The sequence below is a fragment of the Zingiber officinale genome, chromosome 3A (assembly GCF_018446385.1).
Source record: "Zingiber officinale cultivar Zhangliang chromosome 3A, Zo_v1.1, whole genome shotgun sequence".
NCBI lineage: Eukaryota > Viridiplantae > Streptophyta > Magnoliopsida > Zingiberales > Zingiberaceae > Zingiber > Zingiber officinale.
In genome coordinates, this window is record NC_055990.1 from 162856503 (window position 1) to 162878048 (window position 21546).

The window sequence follows — 21546 nt, forward strand, 5'->3', positions numbered from 1 at the left end:
ATCAGTCTTCTTTCAAAGTTATTAGGCTGTTCTTTTTGGTATGTTTGTGGATATGTCCTAAAGACCATCCCTTGTTTGCTCCATTTTCTCTCACGGTCAAGGTATTGAGGACGAGCGCAGTCATCTTTTATCACCATTGTCTCTATCGGTCTAGTAAAGATGATTAATATAATGATTTCAAACAAGTGCGGAAACCCTACAGATTTCTTCACTCCTTCTGTATATACTACTATTGTTGAACAAAATCCTGTGATTTATCTACTTACATCTACATCTAGTCAAGGAACCAACAATACTAAACCAACATTATATCTTTTGCCACATTTTCTTCTAGCATGAGAAAGTAAAAAAGTCCTCTAAATGTAGCATTGAAAATGATGAGAGCGTACCAAAGGCCTAGATAAATGGCTTTATCCTTTCTATTTGTCCATGCCATTCTCTAAAAAAGTTTAAGTCACAGCTCAAAGATATTCTTCACGAGCAAGCAGAGTCTAACATGGTTTAGGTTCCTGCGACATGTGAAAGGATATTGAATGGAACTTCCTGGTCTCAGAATCGGAATCTTAAAACGGACAATGAATGACAGAAAGTTGAGCATTCCAATGAGACCTTTACTGCAAAATGTTTGTTCATGGCAAGCATGATACATAAAATAGGACAACGTGACTGTTGATTAAACCACGTTGAGTGTAGAGATAACCTGCCTATTAACTCTGTTGTAGTTCACTTTATGCTGAGTCACTGAATGAGCTTACATTTTTTAACAAAAGAAAAAATTAATCAGACAGAAAAATATGATGCCTCCTTATTTATGTACCCCGTCCTGTTAAAACATAAGAAAAACACGGATCATTGATGCCATTGCAGTATCTCTTCATGGCAATCTACCAGCTCTCTTTTGCTACTATATCATGTGAGCTTCTCTGATGACAGTTTGTTTTAGTGTTGGGAATGAAAATGGTACAGTGTTTGGTTGAATCGAGCTGCATGGTTTATAACGGCTGCAATTCTTGTTCAGGAACAGGTGCATCCACGGACCTATATGCATTGAATCCTTTCCTCTGCCTCCAGAAGTGCCATACGAAGAAGGTCGAAAAACTGAGCAAAATCACTAGTGATATTCCGGCAATAACAGCCACTGCATGCTTTCCCCACCATGTTCTGTATAGTGTAGAACCTCGAGTTAGGAATGACAAGTAAAAATCTATCTCCAGTTGATGTTCAAATTTTATAGCCAAATCCAAATTAGTTGGAAAAAGAGAGTAAGGGAGAATCCTCCAAAGCACCAACTACTTGCAGATGCATAAAACTAGACCTATGAGTGAGCATTTTTTTGTCGAATACCCCCAGAATAGATTTAACCTTCCAACATGGTGTGTTCAGATAATATTTAAACAAACAACCAAGATCCACTTATGACATGTCAACAATCAACCAACTATAATAGTAGACAGTGTACCTTATTATGGTAATACGATCCAATTTCCTGAACCTACTGGAGGTGATAAGAGAAATGATATATGAAAGTTGATGAACATTGTCAAATCATGCATTGCATGAAAACTGACAAGGGAAATCCTATCCTAATCCTTCAGCTAGAATCATGGAGTGGGGTGGTAAACCTAAAAAATTTTACAGACATACCAAATCTTTAATGTATCCTTAATTGGATCGCATGGTATCCTGCACAGCAACATGGTGGCCCAAGTCAAAAGGCCAAAGTTATTCTTTAGCATAACTATTCCTATCACTTTTAAGCATGTATATTGCAGTATTTAACAGTCAAATGTTTTGCCTAGAAAACAACAGGAACCTGGGTAGAAATTATAAGCAAAAAAGTTTTTTAGTTTAAGTTTTCTAGTATAATGGAAAACAAAAGGAAACAGAAACAGAAGAAAAACCAAGTAGAGTTATAAGCAAAAAAAAGTTCTTTAGTTTCAGTTTTCTAGTATAATGGACAACAGACGGAAACAAAAAACAGTAGAAAAACCAACTAAGTAGAAATGTTAGTACCTTCTTGAAGGAGGCTCAACGTTCCATCCAACCAACTGATAACTTCCAAAATTTTCAGGAAGGTGAACTTGATGCTCAGTTAACCGGGATATAATATTCTGCAATTTTGTAGTCCAATTCAGAGGCATCATGACATGTAAAACTCCAAAAAAATTTTAAAGAGAATTGTTACCGTTGCTGCTGAACTAGAAAAGTAATTAGAAGACCCATTTGGAAAAATTTCCCATCTTAGTCGCGTAGTGTTTCCCTCACTCATAATATTTACCAAATGAACCTGTAAAGCAATAAATTACTCCTTCAGCTGATACTTGGAATCAAGTACAATAATATCTAGAAAAATCCAATTCTTGATGTGCAGAAATATCAGGTCTCCAGTCGCCAAAATGTAGTAGCGTAGTCTTTCGTCTGCTAGACTAAATTGCCAACTTGTACAGACAAGTGAGGCCCTTAAGATGTCAATTAAAAGTTCATTCTTACCTGATTTGTATCAATCCCCAACTCATTCGCAATTAGCACTGCTAGTTCCATTGTGTGGGGCAATAGGTCAGCATATGTAATATTCAGAGACATTTCAAAGGCTATAAGCCCAATTTTGAATTGATCTGAGTGAAGCGAAAAATCAAGAGAAACCCATGTTATTTATTTGAAGGATAAATTACTTTGGCCTACAGAATATGCTTAAAGACATTATTCAACTACATAACAAATTTACAACTCTAAAAATGTATTGAGAATATTTGATTTATATAGAAATTTATATAAATCTTCAAGTAATAATCATTGCTGACTAGCCTGCAATCGGATAACTTTCTTACCTGGCAAAACACTAGGAGAAGGAGCAGGTGAATCGAATATGGTGGAATTTGCTGACTGTGAAGGTGCAGGTGATGGGGCTCCACCCGCATGTAATCTCTCCCATAATTCAGAACAATTGGTTTTCCAAAATCCAATTCTCTCATTCTGACGATCATAAGTCACCAGTGTATTCCTAACAACAATACCTGAAATAGGAACAAGAAAATACAAGTTTAAAATGAGATATTAATATTAGTATAGAAGTAACATGGTTGAATTTAAAGAGGAATGAAGCTAGCATAAATGGGTGTTATTAAACTAAAGGTCTTAGGAGAACAATTGTTGTACCTCCTAAAAGTGTCGTTTGGTCTCTTCCATTCTGAAAAACTCCTAGGCAATAACCACCGCTAACCTTTGAGTGCTTTAGGATGGCAAAACACAAAACAGATGCAGGGAAAAAAGTTATTTAAAAGAATTTATAACAACATACAAGCAAGCCACACTAAAAAGGCAATGTCCATCTGCTAAATTACTAACTCTGATATATATATATATATATATATATTGCCATACTTACCCGAAACAAGTAGTTCTCTGGTGAAAGTGTTAGCTTTTCTCCATTACCAAATACCATATCAACCTTTGGGAAGATGTTTGAAAGTTGAGAGACATCACTGGGAACAGTTTCAAGATCTTGAATATAATGCATAACTAACAGGATCACACATTTGTAAGCAGAATAAATTTCTAAAATGAATGGCTATGATACCTTCCCGCACCAGAAAAGCAAATATCTTTATAATTTGGATCAGGTCCAGGAATTTGCTTAAGAGATTGTAACTTGCCCAGGATCTGTGAGATGTGAGGTAATATTAATCCAAGAATATATCTAAGTTGTGTAGCTTAGCTTCAATTGTAAATATATGCATGGACAAATAGATGACACTCATGAGTAGGTAATTCAGAAAAGTTCAACTTCACTATTCTGTAGCCATATTATATCTGGATCGGATTTTAGTATTACTACTTATGAACCTTCAACAAATGCAATACTTCAGAATGGCATAGAAAAGGTAGAGTTTTTACCAATCTCTAATTAGTAAAAACTTAGCCATTTATTGGGGGTGGATGCATCCACAATCAAAGCTCAGCATTATTTTTAAGTATCTGAAAACCAATTGGAATTAACATCCCAGGATAGGTTTCAAGTAGGCACCAAAGATAAGCCAATAGAGATAGAGTGCAAATGATGAAAATGAAACAACAAACAATGATATTAAATTTAAATGAAAAACTATAAAGATTTCCAGTCTCCTCTTATTTCTTCTCTAAAATCTCTACTCTTTTTACCTTAAATTTCACTCTCTCTCTCTCCCTTCTTTTGTTTCCTTTACATCAGGTAGATTCAAGATCCACATATAGAAAAGTATACATAATTGAATCATTTACTGCTAGAATTACCTGGGTTTGATTCCCATTAGAAAAAAACAAATGTAATTTTCAACTGGGGTAGCACTGAACCCCAAATTTAGAAGAAAAAAAAAATACTTCTCAGTTTGTTTCCTACTCTAAAACTACCAGGAAGCCAAACCTGAATCCGCTAATAAAGCATATAACTGACGTGTACAAATATAGAGGATTCAGGATTCTTTTGACTTCTTAGCCATTACCAACAACAGAAAGTTTAGTTTTGACTGGGATACCACTGAACCCCAAATTAAAATAAAAAATAAAAAAATACTTTTCAGTTTGTTCCCTACTCTAGAACAACTAGAAAACCAAACCTGAATCCACTAAATAAAGTATATAACAGATGTGTACAGATATAGAGGATTCAGAAATCTTTTGATTTCTTAGTCATCATTACCAACAACAGAAAGTTTCGTTTTGGTTAACATTTTGTTTAAACTTCTAGCGTATTTTGTTACGCGTTTCTTGTTTAAACTAGTACTATAAGTGGTAGAGTCCTTTAGACATTGACATAATCTATTGGTATTGGCCCTACTAACAAGCTAGATAAAAGAAAACATGATTAAATAAGGTAACTGCATTATTCCATTCCAACAGGCCATAAAGCCAGGCTTCTGTTCCATATTAAGAGGGTAGACTTGAATTCCATAACCTAAGAACTACAAGTTTGGCCTACAAGATGGATGAATTCCGAGTTTTTGTATGGGAAACTGAGTCACCAAAACATTACTACCCTGCCCATAGTGCAGTAACATCAAATTAAAAAATTTTCAATTTTATCCTAGCAATGAAATTGGAAATTGGAAATTGGAAAATATTAAAGAATCTTCGTAGCTAATATAACATTCACAAACAATCATCAGCTACTCTAAACGGGAAAGCAGCATTAGCAGTGTGCTTCCAGGTGCCAATTAAAAGTACTATCAAATAAAAGATTAATCAAATTGAATATTAATTGTCAAAATAAGCCAAAAATATTAGATAAAATTGAGAAGTGAAGAAAGCCATTGTATATTGCATGGGAAGATTTTTATTTATGGGAGTTGAATGGTATAGTCAATATTGTTTTCCCACCATCAAATATTTTCAGCAGTTAGTCCAGCTTTTAAGTTTCGTTGTCGATCCCAACCCCAACTGTTAAATAAGATTTTTCTACCATTAAATCCCCAAGTTCAACATAGTTGCATATGGTAATGTCCACTAAGATATTTCAACTTGCAAACAGAAACATTATTATATAATGAAAATAGATTATTAAACTATGAATGTTCCTATAGGTTCACTGATGCCAACTGTATTTCAAGTATGTTACAGTTGTCATCAGTTGCCGCCACTGATACCAACTGTAACATACTTGAAATACAATACCTGTTACTTGTGCAAATAAAGCATGTTAAAACAGAAAGTAAACAGATACTTACAGCGTCTTGAAAAGCTAAAAATGCTTCCTCTGGTAGATATGCATATGTGGTTCCGCTATCCAAGACTGTGCCATGCCTGCCATCAAATACTCTTGAATCTATTTGCAGTGGCCTACCATCCACATATATTCCCTTGAGCTCGATATTGTAGTATGCACTGTTGCCATCCGGAGATAAAAAAAAAATCTGGGAGATGCATTAAACGTATATGGAGAGAAAATCTAGTGTTCTTTATTCATATAAATGCAGATATGGCATACCTTCGAACAGGATCTGATCGGGAAAACACCATGTCAGTAGGTGGGGTTATCTCCCCAAGAACCATTGTACCTCCACCAATATCCATCCCTCCATAGCATAAAGAAAATGAATCACCAATAACACCCTTTTCAACAAGCTGGTCCATTAAACTGAGCGGTCCACGGCCCAGACCAATTATGCCATCAGCATGTTGACTAAATAAATCACCAGTTTCAGAATTTTCACACCCAAAAGTAGCACGCTGAGGTTTAAGTTCACTTTCTGTTCCAAATGATATAAGGTCCTCGCCGAGCACACCAGTACTAGAGCTCATTTCAGCATATTGCCTCTCATAAGTACACTGCTTTTGATCCTGGTCACAGGTACAAGCAACATTGCATTTTACAGGTTCATATGTGCTTGATAAATCAGGTTGAAATCTTGGGTCCTGCAGAACAAGATTAAATATAGATGAGAAGAAACATTGACCAAATCTGCTAGGTGTAGGCTAAGATAATCATAAAAGGTAATGAATAAAGCCAGGTTAAATAGTATTTACGTCATCTAGTTAATGAGCTAGGAAAATAACACTCCACTGTGTGAAGCAAAGGAAGTGTGCGCTAACTACAGAGTTCCTACTTTACTACAGTCTTTTTTGAAGTGTAAATACCACCTGAAATAGAAAAGACTGCACAACGGCTGTATGCGTGCTAAGCGCATGGATAGGAAATCTAACAGCTCAGAATCTCAAAAAAATTGTAACACAAAAGGACGCAGTTCATTTGTTGAAGGAGAATGGAATGCCTAAAAATTAACGGATGTATCATATAAGAGGCTTTTCTGATGAATAGAAGAATTCACTTGATAAAAGAAGAAACGGGAATAAAATAATTACACGTGAGTTTGCTACAGAAAAACCAGAATACTTCAGATTAAGATACATTTCACTAGCGGAACTTCGAAGAATCCAACTCAAAAAGAAAAATCTAATTTTCAATAAGAAACCATCTCCAAATACTCAAATAGGCTCAAGCATAGCTAAAGTTCCAAACCATTCAAGGATTGAGATGAAAGACCAGAAAATGCAGGCAAGGTTCTATTTGTCTATTCTGGGTAGAGGCCTACTAGACTATCAAACTTATCTAGAATAAACAAATTTTTAAATGGCACCTAGCCACTACCATTTGGCTTGTACTGTTGCATGATTTGTGCAATAGAAAATTTTTCTAATGTTTTGCACTCTAAAAGTTGGTTCGTTGTGAAAGAAAAAACATCACAATATAAAAATGGTAAGTTCTTTGTGAAATGTATATTATGACATGAAGTTGGATCCTCCCTAATCTTTAGAAAAGTTTTAACCATTTAGGAAGTTTAGCACGTAAATCCAACTTTCAGTTAGTTTTCACCATGATTATGAACATGTGCATAGTTCATGGTTTGGCAAAATAGTACCCCCGGAGCAGGGTTGAGTTGGTTAGTGCAGGGCAGAGTTGCTACTATAGGACAAGGGTTCGAATCTCGACAAAGCCGAGGAAACAAACCCTCCTCTACATTGGCCAACTACAGTTTTCCGATTTACCTTTTCACAGATGATCGTGGGGCCGACCGTGTGGGGCCGCTAGGGTGGCGGATTCCACCTTTTGCTACCATGGTCTGGCAAAATAGTAACTTGTTAATTCCACAAGGTAACCTAAATAAAGTGGTGCCACATACTATTATTTGGTAGATGTGATAATTAAAATTGTCTAAGCTGATTTCATTAGCTGATGCTAAACTTACAATTCAGTCTACTTGGCAAGCATTCCAAGAAGGAAATAGGTTTTAAATTTTTGGTATATCGTTTTACATTTCTACATCAATTCAGGAATTTAGACACAATAAAGGAAAGGAAGGGAACTTCGAGGAACCTGAAATAATGTCGGAAAAGCTGTCTCTCGTCGTATTTCATAAAGAAACATAAATGCGATGTAAAGAAGAGATCTAAGACGGAAAAACACCTGATGATTCCCACATTGCTCGCATGTGGAGCAAGGAACATATGTGACCGTACTCCCTGAATCGACAATCAAAGCAAATTTTTGAGGCGGCGAGCCGATAAAGAGCCTCGTAGTGTAATACCTAAACAAGAAAACAAACGGAAAGAAAATAATTATCAAACAGAGGCTCAATTGTGTATTCCCTAACGAGATCTACGATACATTAATCGGAATTATCCGATTTTATTTTATTTATTTTTTAAAAAAAAACTTAAATGTAAAGCGCAGCGGACGAGGAAAGGACGCTAGGGAGAGAGGCGCACCCGTTGGTGAGGAGATCATCGTAGAGCCTCATCCGAGCGTTGGCTGAAAGTTGACGGGAAAGAAAGCGCCTCGAACCGGGGGATCGGCGAGTTGAGTTCGCGCGGGAGAGGACTAGCGGCAGGACCAAGTGAGGTGACCCAGCGAGGGAGTGGAGCGGAGTTCCCGGCGCCGGTCCGGCGGCATCCACGGAGATGGAGAGGACGAAGAGGAAGAAGGAGACGGCGGCGGAGGCCCGATCCCTCGCGCGGTCCATCGAGGCGATTGCAAAAACGGGATCCGGCCACGGCGGAGGGAGGGGTTGGTCGTTCTGCGACGGGATCGATTTACGTTGTGCGCCTCCCCGTTGACGACCATCCCCATTGGCTCCTCACCGGCGGGCCCCGGCGAAACTGCCCACGTGGACCGTGAATAGCCGCGAACGGCTACGATCGATTGACTGAGAAATAGCGGACGAGATCTGAGGGAAGCAGATCGGTATGCATCCCAATCAAGATGTGGTCATAGGATTTAGGGTTGGGCCGACAAGGCCCATTAATAGTCCAAGATCTTGAGCCCAACAATGGCTGAAAGTTCCTCTTCTAATTAATTGTAAACAAACAAAGCAATTAACGCTTAAGATTCATTATATTAATATGATCTCAGCGATGCTAAAACCTTAATCGCATCCCCAGAAAGTAGAAAAAAAAATCCAGTGAAAGTCAAAGATTTAGTTGTCCTTCTCTCTCTCTCTCTGGACGACACGTCAGCCGTTGAGCTTCTTCGCTCTTCAGTTGCTGGGGTGCGGCGACCACCGGGGAAGGGCGGGGCTGAAGTGGGCGGAGACGAGGCGGGAATCGAGCAGCTCGAGGATTGGCGGGAAGGTGACGCAGCGCGGCACCTTGAACTGGTTGATGGATGCGCCCCTTGAGATGGCGTAGTCCATGAGCTCCTCGAACGTGCCCCCGCGGACCAGCCGTATCTCCAGCGGACCGATGGAGCCGTCGGCCGCGCGGCTCTGCCGGTACACCGAGTTCAGCGCTTCCTCCATCGCCAGGCAGCACCGCTCCATCACCCCTTCGCGCGTTAGCGCCTCCATTAGCGCCTCCGCCGACCTGCCCGCCTTGGTCAGAAGCTCCCAGTAGACGACGTAATGCCCCGGGATGGACTTGGTGCAGGCGTGGCTCGTGTACTCCACCACGCTGCCGCCGTACGGTCGAAGCAGCGCCGACGCGCTGTCCACCGCCTTCTGCAGCTCCGCCTCGTTGGTCTTGTCGGAGTCGATGCTCAGCAGCACGTTCTTGCGGCGGATGAAGCGGAACTGCGGCGCCGCGTTGTGGAAGCCGGTCACCCGCAGGATGTCGCCCACACGGTACCGGTTCAGGCCGGCGTAGGTGGTGATCACCAGCTCGTACTCCTTCCCGATCTCCACTTGGGCCAAATCCACCAGCTGCTCCGGCGCCGAGTGGCCGTGGGGCAGGAACTCGAAGTATGCCATGTTGGGCATGATGGTGTAGGAGACCTCGGAGGGGTTGCACATAGGCTTCAGGTTGAGGCCGAAGTAGCATTCGGAGGAAGCATACATGGTGCAGGCCATGGGGAGGCCGCCGCTGTAGTACTCCAGGGTGGGGATGTACTGCGCCATGGCCCCCGTCACGATCACGTCCAGGTACTTGGTGTTGGGCCAGATCCGGGTGATGATCCCCGCCCAATCCCCCTTGGCGCACTCGCCCGTCACGAATCGGGCCAGCTCCGGGTCCGGCAGGACCAGGAGCTCGCCGACAGCGGCCCGGATCGAAGGGTCGGTGACCTTGGCAGACAGCGCCCCGCTCGCGATGTCGTGGGACAGCTCCGGCCAGTGGAGCTGGAGGAAGCGGATGGCACGGAGTAGGCCGGAGGCGAAGACCGCGCCCACGCGGAGCACGTCGAGGCGCTGGAGCAGGCCGCAGAGCATCTGCGCGTACATGCTCTGGAACGCGTCGGTGCAGAGGATCGCTGCGGTCGGGCTGGTGTAGACGTTGTAGGGGTCGTAAGGGCGGCCCTTGAAGTGATCGCTTTTGTAGTAGCTCGTCAGCACCGGACGCGCCGTCAGCCCGCCGGGCGTCTTGGTCTCCGACTTCACGAATAGGAAATAGAGCCCCTTCCCTTTGTCCAGCCCCGGCATGTAACTGCCATCAAATGGAGGAGGATTAATTAAGAGGTGGTTTTCAAGCTTAATTATCCCTTTAAACAAATTAAAAAAAAAAAAACACTCACAGGTTCATCACCGGCATGAGAAGGCTGTAAAGGAGCTGCCTCCGATCGAGCTCCTCTTTGATGGTGGGCATCAGCTTCCGTTCTCCGGCAGACGTCCCCGAGCTTAAAGATTTTGGTTCCAATAATCGATGACAACGTGCTCCTTGAACAAGTTAAGAAGAGAATTTGGATGTACCTGGTGAGGAACTCGGATATGGGATGGGCGGAGAGGATGGCGGAGCGGTCGCCATTGGCAATCCTCTGAATCTCCGGCTGCAGGTCCTCGTAGGTGACCACGGGGACCTTGGCCTTGAAGGTGTCGCGGTCGGTGGCGCCGCCGAGCCTGTACCTCCGGAGGTACTCTGTCTCAGCGTTGCGCGTCAGTATCTTGGCGAGCACCTTCTCCTGCACCGCGTCGGCGTTGGCGGTCATTTCCTCTATGAACCTCAGCTTCTCGGCGTGTTTCTCGTTGGCCGCCGACCCAAGCTTACCCCCGTTCGCGGCAGCAGGCACCACGGTCTCCACTGCCATTGTCAACACTAATTCACTTCGATTCCGGCGAGAGCAGAAGAAATGGAGAAAGCAAGAGAAAACCCCGGGAAGCTCCGGAAAGAAGAGGATGATGGACGCCATGGCCACTGCGAGCCTTTTATAGGCGAACCCCGGGATGCCAGGTCGGCCGACGTCCACCAGAAAGCGAGGGCGGTGGAGCCACGCCAGGGCGTGTGACTCCCAGCCGCGACAGTGTGGTCCTTGCGGTCTCGTCGGCTTCCCGACATCTACCCGACAGGCGGACCCCCGCCAGCGCTCGCCAGGTCAGCACCCGTCAGAATCATATCCACGAATCCCGTCTCGACTGGCCTATCGGAGCCTACCGCTGTTACCCTGCCGGCGGCTGCTGCTGCTACTGCTTCGATACCGAGAGTTTGCGTCTCAAAATCTCCGTTGTTTCATTTGCTATCCAAATGATTCTCAACGCACGTCTGCTATCGAATTTAGATTCTGCTCGCAGAATACTGAATTCTGGTAGTAAACTGTGTTTTCTTTGAATCTCTGTACGGGTAATACCTCTAAGATTCTGCAGAGGAAACAATTACCATGAACTCCTGCCGATCGCGAGACTTGCAGAGAAGGTTCATACATATTATCCATTGAAGAAACTCCATGCTTCTGGGCGCAACTCTAGGGAATGCTTACAAGGCCGAAGAATATATGTGCAGACTGATATCTTTCTTTTGATCTGATGTTCCAAACCAGAACGAATTCATTTCTAAATCTTGTTTTCTCTAGAGGTGCAACAGCTCGACTGATGTACTTCTCTGTGTCCCCTCATTCCAAACCATGAGCCTAATGCTCCATGTCGTCGGAGATGCCTGTCATGGCCGTTGGTAGATCATACATGCTCGACCTCAAATTCATATACAATTAGTTGTAATTGTTTGATCATTCTTGATTTCTTTCTCGTCTCCACAGGTGCTGACCACTACAGTTTGCGACATATGTTGCAGTGGCTGCCTCCGGAAAGGGGGCTCAAAATGAGAGCGCACGCACGGGGAACCATGCGAGGCTGCTTTTGTACGCTTCTAACTATACACTTTCAGGTTTATCATTGAAGACCTTTTTTTGTCTCATCAGGAGTCTTTTCTTGCCGGAGGTCGCTAATCGTGATAATCAATCCCCACGAACTAATAAATATAAAAATTGATGCGGTGCGTGGATCGACAAGCCATGCAAAGTGAACGAGCGAACCTGGTCTCATTATTTTATCAGCACATGTGAGAATCGACTAATGAATGAGTCCGAATAAGTATACGGATATTGAGGAGAAAATAATGAGCGGAAACATGGAAATTTTCCGATGAGGTGATTGATAGATAGGGAATTCATTATGGCAGTCGATGGAAAATTAATGGTGGAGTCCGGTAAAAGTCATCTCAGAAAAGTGGTTTTTGTGTTGGAGTGGAGCTGTGTCTCCCCACGTGTCGAAGAATGAACTCCATGTGCAAGGGAGAGACAAAACCAAAGAGCAGGAACGAACTGCTGTGAATGGTGTGAGTGCGTGAGTTCCTCTGCTGCTACAGCAAGATAAGCACTAGCAAGCATCAGTGGTAGTATCTGATGCTTTGGGTTTCCAGGACAACACCAACACTGGCAATTGGATTAGGATGGACTTTAATCAGAAAAGGTGACGATCGAGATGAAGGAGGTGTCGGTGAACATGTCAATTTCATTTGCTTTTGCTGTTGCTGCAACTGCTGCTGATACTGCTACAGGATGATCGTGTGGAATGACAGGAGGTAGTTATCAGCGAATTAAAGAATAGCATCATACTTGCTCTGCTTTTTCCTCCATCAGTCGCTACAATTGTGTTTATTGCAGTCACACGTGTTGAATTTGACATGCTCCTCTAAATCCTCACCTTGTAGTTGGTGTATATCTGTCGCAATGAATACAAAATGACATTGTTCTTTAGCATAAATTTATTTACAACCACCAAGAAATGTGCGCTATTAATTTCTTGTCTATCGGAAATGTCTTTAACAAATGTAGAGTAAAGAAAACAACTACGTGGTGAGGGCAAATGATGAAATCCCATTGGGAGGCTCAGTTTGGATGCCCAAGGAGAGAACAGAAACGTAGTCAGGCACATAAGAATATATTTTCAGGTGTTCCTCAGAACAGAGACTTCATGGGCATTTATAATACGGCTCATCAATGCAATCTGATTCAGCAAATCTCGTATCCTCTGTAATATGAAAAGATGGATTAGCATGGTCTTTTGGCACCAAAGAGATGAAATGAATATCATTTATACATCAAACATAATCCTTCTAGAGAACTCTGTATATATTGTTGTTAGTAGTGGTAAAGAAGCACAACTATACAAATTAAAAGAGTGAAAGAAAGAGTTCATCAGGCCAGAATGAAAAGAAACAGGAAATCATCAATGAGTTTTGTGTATCAGATGGAGTTCCAATGTTAAAATGTTTCCTCATCATGCAAGCGAATTTTATTAGAAATACTAACAAGGTAGAGTGATTGCAGTAGATTTATATAGTTACTAATTCAGTAGACAACTAGGTAATTCATGATTTCATTTTTTTTTTTTGAAACATTCCCTTGTAATTATATCACAAACTGTTTCATATCCTAATATGCTTAAACATTTGCTATGCTCATGTTATTAAAAGTTAAAAATAATAACATTAGAAGTGCCTTGCCATTTTGCTAAACCCAGAGTGAGGAGAAATTCATTTATTCTATACCAAATTGCTATAACATATTACATAAGGCTATTTTCAGATAACTGAAATGAATTAGCTATTTTAAGAGAGCAAATACAAAGAATATAAATGTCACAAAATCAACAATGAAATATAAGTTCATGAAAAAGAGATTGAGCTTTAATGGCAAGGTTGGGAATATTTGTTCCCAGCCTGACAGGGATAACTAAATATATATACTCCATAACAAACCTTCAGACTTCTGACAGGTAATAGATTGAACAATTTAACTCAAGCTAACCTACATTTTCCATGATTTTTCAGCTGACAATTGTTAATATGATTAAAGTATCACTCCATCAGTTGATTTCTCACGTGATGGCACTATTACCTTGATTTGATTTATTTTCTCCCCTGATGGTTCTGGGATAACAAATTAAGCCATAACATGTTATTTTCATTTCATAACTTTGATAAACTTTAAACAATATTAATGTCTATGCTAATGAGGCATTTTGGTCTTTGACATAATATTATAAATCACTTCTAGTGCAATTCTTCTTAGCCAAATGACAAATCACTATTCTTTAATAATTCTCATTTTAGATTAAACAATTGAATTACTCATTATTTTATTTCTCATCTATCCCAATTCCCTAAAGAACATTAATAGATAGTGAATAGGTGTCCAATTATTTGATTATATACCTTTTTAATCAACAAAAGTGTATGGATATGTTTTGTTTCTCATCTCCACCACCATATAAGGCAAGAAGAGGAAAAGATTTCAAAGTCCAAACCCTTTTCCTTTCTTGTGCCCCCATTGCCATGGGCTTCGCCACCATGAAATCCTACCATCAGCCCCTCATTCTCTTCCTCCTCAAATGAGTAGGGCCAGGGAGTCCTCGTCAACATACCCCGCCACCACCCTTCTCCTCCTCTTTTAATTCCTTATCATAATTGTCAATTGTAGTTACTTAAGTAGCATCTTCCACCTCTTTCACTTAACCTTCCCGCCGCCCCCCGCCCCCCGCCCCCTCGAATTTGAGGTTCTGTTGCTTCTCGGCGTCAGGGAATAAGAACCTCAAGTGAATTTTCCATCTAGAACATGGCTGTGCAGCTTATTGTACTTGAAAAATGGCATGATAGAGGATGAGAGAAAAGAAGGAAAAGAGGTAGTGGTAGATGGATTGACTGAGGGAAAAGAGGAGCTTGTGGGTGACAAGGTAGCTGGATTGAAGTTGGCAGAGAAACCACAAGTCGTGTAGGTGAAGGAGGATCTTGGATGGATAAGGTGTCAAAGGTGAATGAGCTGGTGGAAGAATTCCAATAAATATTTGGTTGTTTATTTCAGCCCAAGAAAAGCGAAAGAAAATGATTCCTAGGTATTCTAATCCCTCTCTGGAAATGCATAATTGATTCTTTCCGATGAAACTTTTTCACAATAAAATCAAAGAAGAAGGTAAACTTTTAAGGCCTTTATCTTCAGTCCCAACTAAACAGATACAATTTATTCTTCAAGGCATAGCGAAACAGAGGTTCTGAGAAATCCCGAAACAATGCAGGAAACCATATCCTCAATCAGAGAAAACCAAAATGTAGCAACATCACGTATGGATTGACTTGAGCGAAAATTGACATCAAGGTAAATTATCAGGGAGCAAAGATTTGTTTAATTGTATAAAGGAGAAGACAAACTCACCTGATCTTTCTCTTGATACAAGAGGAAGAGCAGCTCCTTCTCTCGTCTGTGCCCCCGTCTCATAAAAATCAGAGCACCGACGAGTCCAGCCACAACTGCAAACGACCAAACTCCGACGGACAAACAACCTGACCCACCTCCTTCGTTTTCCCTGAAAAGAGTAATTCTTGCATGTATCGCCTCGAGACCCGACCTAATCAACCGCCACGCGGATTCCGAGAGCGGCCCCCATCGAGCAGGAACGATCTGACTGACCACCTCGTCCCCCGCGGAATCAGATGGCGACTCCTCGACAACGCAATCCTGGTCTTGGACAGGAGGGGAAGGGGCTAGGGTCGGAAGGGGGGCAGGGAGGAAGTGGAGTCCCTCATGGAGGATCGGGGGGAAGACGGAGCTGGGGCCCTCCGCCACCGTATCCCACCCTCTTGGGTGCTCCACGAATCGGGAATGCGCAACCGACTCCAAACTGTCAGCCTCTCCAGCAGGGCCGAGGGTCTCGTTGAAGGGTAAAAGCGTCGCCTCAGTCGAGGCGTCCATCGCGACCGCGGCCGGTGTGGTTTGGCCAAGGCAGGCAGGATGACAATCCTGGTCTTGGACAGGAGGTGAAGGGACTAGGGTTGGAAGGGGGTCAGGGAGGAAGCGGAGTCCCTCATGGAGGCTCGGCGGGAAAATGGAGCGATCGCCGTCCGAAGAGGGGCCGGTCGCCACCATCTCCCACCCTTGCCGGTGCTCCACGAATCGGGAATGCGCGACAGCCTCCCAGCCGTCGGCCTCTCCGGCACGGCCGCGGGTCTCGTCGAAGGGGAAAGGCGTCGCCTCAGTCAAGGCGTCCATCGCTGCTGCGGCGTATGTGGTTTGGCTTGGGCAGGATGAATCGCTACATTAGATTCAACCAAAAATTTATTCGAAAATAAATTATTTGATTTATATATTTATTCAATTTCTACCAAAGCTAATACGCCGAACATGTCATCACATGGAAAGGGTGTTTCCGAATGGACCAATCCATTTCTACACACAGGAAATAATACCTTGATCCCTTTATTTTCAATATAAATAGAATTTTACTCCTATGATCCTGTTTAAAAAAAAAAAACAAGACTAGCTGAAGATATGACTTCTCAGTTGATCATGTGAATACTCTCTTTTGATTTTTAATACAAGAAATGTCAGTGTTAGAGCAAGGAAAGAGTCTCAGTGTTAGTCCTCCGATGTTCAAATCAGTCATCGGAACAGTAGAAGAAGGCGGAGCAACGTAATAACAGTGATAGCCCAAGCATGAATAATGAATAGCACATGTCTTTGTCGGTGCATAGACCCCCTTTATATAGTGCTATAGTAGACAACGTGCACACTCCCCAAGGCATAGACACACTTTCTTAACGCTCTATGAAAAGACATGTCGGAAAAATATCTCTGACACCATACCTTAACAGGACATGCAAATCTCTAACAAGACAGTAGAAGATTCTGTCGTACGATTTACCTGTTGGTCATGTCTTGCTGTTAGGGGCATTACCTCCCAGAGAGATATTAAGAGATATGGGAGGGGTCCCACTATTTGGAAGGGCGGGGTAGCCGCTCGGCCTGGATTCCTGACCCGATCGACCTCGGTTGCTTTTCTTCGTAATGACGTGGTTTGACAGATTGTTTCTGGTCCGACCGGACATGAGCTCCGATCGGCCTGACACTCGCTTAGTCAATTGCGAGCATTTGATGTTCTGGCTATACTAATCCCATTCGGACGAACAATCTATCCCAATGAACCTGCAGGCCGATCGAACACTTCTAGACCGATCGGCAGTTGGCATCGAATATTGCGCGACCCACTTTTGGTGAACCTGTTGGTCCTCTGGCTTTGACTTTCCTAACTTTGATATCTACGTCGATTGTTGTCTTCGCCCTTGACTCATGCTCAGTGACCTCCCTTTATTACTGCATCATAAGTTTTCCCCTCAAGTTTAGTCAAAGGAGACTATAAGTCTGACTGACTGGACGAACAGTCTTCAATGACGTCCCTGTGACCGGACATTCTCTGTTATAGGGTTGTTGATCTGCTGACATCATCTTCATAGTAGTTGTTCTACTTTACCTTGTTGACTTGAGTTTAGAGTCACCGCTCGACTTTCAATTACTGACCTGAGTTTAGAGCCACTGCTCAGCTTTCAATTACTGATCTAGGTTTAGAGCCGACACTCGGCTCCATAAGTGTGTCTGGTTTCCCATCTTATAGTCTTGTAATCCTCGTAGAAATATTTTAAGTGTGAATCGTTGTGCTTTCGCTCTTCTATGTAACTAGTCGCTAAGATGTCCGACCGACCATTTCAGCGTAGGTCGAACGACCTCTTTGCCTTTCCAATTTAAAATCTTATCTGTCAATCGACAGTAAAATTGGGGTTTACCGTCGTCACTCAATTGTCCAATAACTTTCTTCTTATGTTTATACCTGTCGCTTGGTTATTGTCGTTGACTCTCAGGTTTATAGTCGTCGCTCGACTTTCTAACATACTCTCAGGTTTATAGCCGCCGCTCGGCTATTGATTTCGTCAACTCTTGGGTTTATAGTCGCCGCTCAACTTTAGTTGGCGTAGACTCTCGAGGTTATAACTGCCCTCGGCTGTTGATTTTCTTTGACTCAAGGGTTTATAGTCGCCGCTCAATTGTTGATTCAGGGTTTATAGTCATCGTTCGACTGTGAATTTCGTCAACTCTTGGGTTTATTGTCGTCACTCGACTGATGGTCTGAGGTTTATAGTCGCCGCTCGACTGTTGATTCATCAACTCCCGAGTTTATAGTCGTCGCTCGATTTTTGTTTGCAAAGACTCTTGGGTTTATAGAAGCCGCTCGACTGTTGAACTTTTCTTCAATAATTTCATATCAAGGGTTTATAGTCGCTGCTCAACTTTTAACTTGGCCGGTCGGTGCAAGAGTCTGGGACACTTGGAATTTTCATTCATCATTCCCTTGCAATTATAAAATAGATTTTTTTTTACAATTGTAGGTATTCGATTACGCACTTATCACCAGTCCAGGGTCACTCAAGATCTCTTCCGTTATCATCTTGTAAATAATAAGCTCCCAAGTGGAGCTTTCAAATAACTTTGTAGGGTCCTCCCTACGGGGCTTCTAATTTAGTGACATCGCCAACCAACTTAACTCTTTTCCATACCAAATCGCTGACCTGAAATAATCTTGGGATCACCCTTCGATTGTAGCTCTATTTCATGCGTTGCCGATATGTCATAAGCCGGATGGCTACCTTATCTCGTACTTCATCTACCAAGTCAAGTTTCATGAGCCTCCAATTGGCGTTTCCTTCATCGTAGAGCTGCACTCGGTCGGACTCTACTCCAACATCCACCAGAACAACTACTTCACCGCCGTACACCAGATGAAACGGGGTTATGTCAGTCGACACTCAGGGTGTGTTGCGATAAGGCCACAATATGCTCGGGAGTTCATCGACCCAGCTGCCCCTGGCCTGATCGAATCGAACTCATAACCCTCTAAGGATCTCCCTGTTAGTGACTTCTGCCTGATCATTACTTTGGGGGTAGGCCATTGAGGTGAAGGCCTGCAATATGACATAGCCCTCACGCCACTCCTTAAGCTTCCGTCCTACGAACTGCCTTTCATTGTCCAAGATAAATCAGTGAAGGATGCCGAACCAACATAGGATGTTTTACCATATGAACTTGACAACCATATGCTCGGTTATCTTGGCGAGCGGCTCGACCTTCACCTATTTTAAGAAATAATCTACCGCAATGAGTAGAAATCTTCTTTGCCCTGTCTTAATAGGAAATGGTCCAACAATGTCCATGCACCACTGGTCGAACGGACAAGACATGGTGGATGCTTTTGTTGGGACCCATTGGCTGACTAGAACGAGGATTGAATAGCCCTGCACAAAATCAAAGAAAAATGAACCTTTCTCGGACCTAAAAGAATACTTGCATAAAAATAATTGAATAAACAAAAAGACAGAGGCTCAAAGGATTTACTTAGTTACAACTGGGGAGGTTGTTAATCCAAGGAATAGAGTAGTACTAATTTCTCCTTCAGACGGAGAAGCCTCTTTACAACAGTGTAAAAAAACCTCTTTACAGCAGTGTAAGCACAGAAAATGAGAAGTTAAATGAAAACTAAGGTGTGTACAAGTGTTGATACAAGAATGCTTGTTATTTTTTAGCTTCTGAATCAAGGCTATATTTATAGCCTTGGTTGGGGCGCTTGGAAGGATTCCAGGCGCCTGTAGTGGGATAGAATTCTATCCTCGACAAGTCGGTCAACATCCACGTCGAACATGATAAAAATCAGGTTCCGAGCCTTTTGCTCCAGTTCTGCTCACCTTGGCCCGGGTCTTCCGCTCCGGCTCTACTCACTTGGGTAATTTCGGTCATCCAAAATAGGGCTCACCCGAACCCAACTTCTTACTTTCTCGAGCAACCTTCCGCTCCGGCTTCTTGCCCCTCGGAAACGTTGTGCGCCTCCTTCTTATCCGCTCACGTACTCTTCCGCATCACCTCATCCCTCAGATGCATCGAACCCATTGGCTCTCTCCCGTGTTGTCCTTCTCGCTAGCTGCGCCTTTTGTTCGACTTCTTGTGCTCCTAAGCTCTTGCACACTTAGACACAAGGTTAAACACAGCAGGACCTAACTTAACTTGTTTGATCACATCAAAACAACCTTGGGTACCAACAATCTCCCCCTTTTTGATGTGAGCAACCCAAGTTAAGTTAGGGTAAACCAACATAAAGTACTATAAAGTAAAAAATAATAAATTTTACAATAATGTGCAAGAAGTTAAAAAATTTAAGTCACCTCCCCTAGACTTAATTTTCTCTTCTGCCCCTTTGATCACATAAAAAATGGGATACCATAAAATCTAAGGGTACTTCTGAGTTTAAAATAATTTTGAAAAAACTTATAAAAAAAATTTAAGAAGAAAATTTTAAGCAGAAAAATTTTCTAAAATTAAAAACAAGTTTGTGCAATGTATAAAATTTTGGTAAAGCAAAGTTTATAAAATAACTTAAAAACTTTAAGTTAAACAGATTAAAAAAATGAGAAATTTTTCTAAGTTAAATAAATTTTTCAAAACCTAATTTTGTAGAAATTTATCAAAACTAAAGCTAATACTTAAAAAAAACCTTAAGCCTTTTTTTTTATTTATAAGTAAAAATTTTCTAAGAAGAAAAAAAAATCTAAATTAAGGGTACTGTAAAATATTTAATTAACTATTAGAGCATTCTCGAATTTCAATTTTAATACTCTATCAGTTAGTCAATTAAATATTTATCTCAATATTTAGCTTCTAAGTTGTAACGAGGCACTAGACCTTAAAAAAATTCAAACGTTTAATTTTTTTCACTGAAAGTGATAAGTCTAATTAAAGTTCAGGTTAAACAAGACTTTAAAACCCAATATAGGTTCCAACCAACTGGGTTAATTATGAATTTCTTAGGGGCATATTTCTTTGAAATGTTTCTAATTTATCCTTTATGATATTTAAAATACCAGTTTAAATTATATCTTCTTGTACTATATGTACATGTATGACTTTTCAAGTTTTTTATTTCTTTTTGTAAATTATCATTTTCTAGCTTTAATTTATCAAACTCTTCTAATGGACAAGATTTTGCTAGAATTACTTTTAATTTTTTAATTTCTTTTTTTAATTTACAACAATCTTTAGTAACAATTTAACAAACTTAAACAACTTGTCAAGTAGGAGAGATCGTACCTGACTTACCTTATCGATCTCGTTGTCCATAGCTCTCCCTGAACTGTTGTTTTCTTCCGATGTAGATCCCCCTTCATCGATGCTCTCGATGCTCATTTCGGACGAGCTTGCTTCGTGTTCATCTTCTTGATGACTTGCCATTAATGCAAGTCCGTAGAAAGCTTCAACTTCCGATTCGGACGACGTTTCTGTTGGTGCAGCGTAGACCGGCAAGAGTGGGGTGAATTGCTGAAAACAAAAACGAAAATACCCTCCTCGGATTTCAACTCAGAATAAACGCAGTAGTAAAATAATAAAGATAGAAACTAAAAGCAGAAACAGGAATTTAACCTGGTTACAACCAAGGAGGTTGTTAATCCAGGGCAGTGAAAAACGCACTAAGAAAATTCTCCTTCTCTGAAGGCGGAGAAGCCTTTTACACT

The 21546-nt window shown here is 41.7% G+C and overlaps 3 protein-coding genes across 3 annotated transcripts; all 3 read right to left on the reverse strand.

Annotated features, from left to right (window-relative positions):
- Positions 1-590: 590 nt before the first annotated feature.
- On the reverse strand, positions 591-8570 carry LOC122053250 (aspartic proteinase nepenthesin-2-like). Its single transcript, XM_042615207.1, has 12 exons — positions 8239-8570; positions 7937-8057; positions 5960-6387; positions 5700-5856; positions 3578-3660; positions 3386-3482; positions 3157-3229; positions 2829-3014; positions 2491-2615; positions 2186-2287; positions 2014-2111; positions 591-1161 (listed from the first exon to the last, which is right to left on the reverse strand). Exons 1-12 carry the CDS (start codon positions 8490-8492, stop codon positions 993-995), a joined length of 1893 nt encoding a protein of 630 aa, XP_042471141.1. The 5' UTR covers positions 8493-8570; the 3' UTR covers positions 591-992.
- Positions 8571-8882: 312 nt separating this feature from the next.
- On the reverse strand, positions 8883-11212 carry LOC122053252 (indole-3-acetic acid-amido synthetase GH3.8-like). Its single transcript, XM_042615208.1, has 3 exons — positions 10647-11212; positions 10472-10573; positions 8883-10383 (listed from the first exon to the last, which is right to left on the reverse strand). Exons 1-3 carry the CDS (start codon positions 11081-11083, stop codon positions 9006-9008), a joined length of 1917 nt encoding a protein of 638 aa, XP_042471142.1. The 5' UTR covers positions 11084-11212; the 3' UTR covers positions 8883-9005.
- Positions 11213-12838: 1626 nt separating this feature from the next.
- LOC122053253 lies at positions 12839-16254 on the reverse strand. The gene is made up of 2 exons (XM_042615209.1): positions 15377-16254; positions 12839-13196 (listed from the first exon to the last, which is right to left on the reverse strand). Exons 1-2 carry the CDS (start codon positions 16208-16210, stop codon positions 13113-13115), a joined length of 918 nt encoding a protein of 305 aa, XP_042471143.1. The 5' UTR covers positions 16211-16254; the 3' UTR covers positions 12839-13112.
- Between the last annotated feature and the right edge of the window lie 5292 nt (positions 16255-21546).

Excerpts from the sequence above, each read along its gene's own strand:
- LOC122053253 (XM_042615209.1), bottom strand. The coding sequence starts at position 16,210 with ATGGACGCCTTGACTGAGGCGACGCCTTTCCCCTTCGACGAGACCCGC. Across the intron at positions 13,197-15,376 it reads TGTATCAAGAGAAAGATCAG|AGGATACGAGATTTGCTGAA; the intron begins GTGAGTTTGTCT and ends TTCATATTACAG.
- LOC122053252 (XM_042615208.1), bottom strand. The coding sequence starts at position 11,083 with ATGGCGTCCATCATCCTCTTCTTTCCGGAGCTTCCCGGGGTTTTCTCT. Across the intron at positions 10,574-10,646 it reads ATATCCGAGTTCCTCACCAG|CTCGGGGACGTCTGCCGGAG; the intron begins GTACATCCAAAT and ends AAAATCTTTAAG. Across the intron at positions 10,384-10,471 it reads CTCATGCCGGTGATGAACCT|TTACATGCCGGGGCTGGACA; the intron begins GTGAGTGTTTTT and ends ATTTGATGGCAG.
- LOC122053250 (XM_042615207.1), bottom strand. The coding sequence starts at position 8,492 with ATGGACCGCGCGAGGGATCGGGCCTCCGCCGCCGTCTCCTTCTTCCTC. Across the intron at positions 3,015-3,156 it reads CCAAACGACACTTTTAGGAG|GTATTGTTGTTAGGAATACA; the intron begins GTACAACAATTG and ends TTCCTATTTCAG. Across the intron at positions 1,162-2,013 it reads GTTGAGCCTCCTTCAAGAAG|AACATGGTGGGGAAAGCATG; the intron begins GTACTAACATTT and ends TACACTATACAG.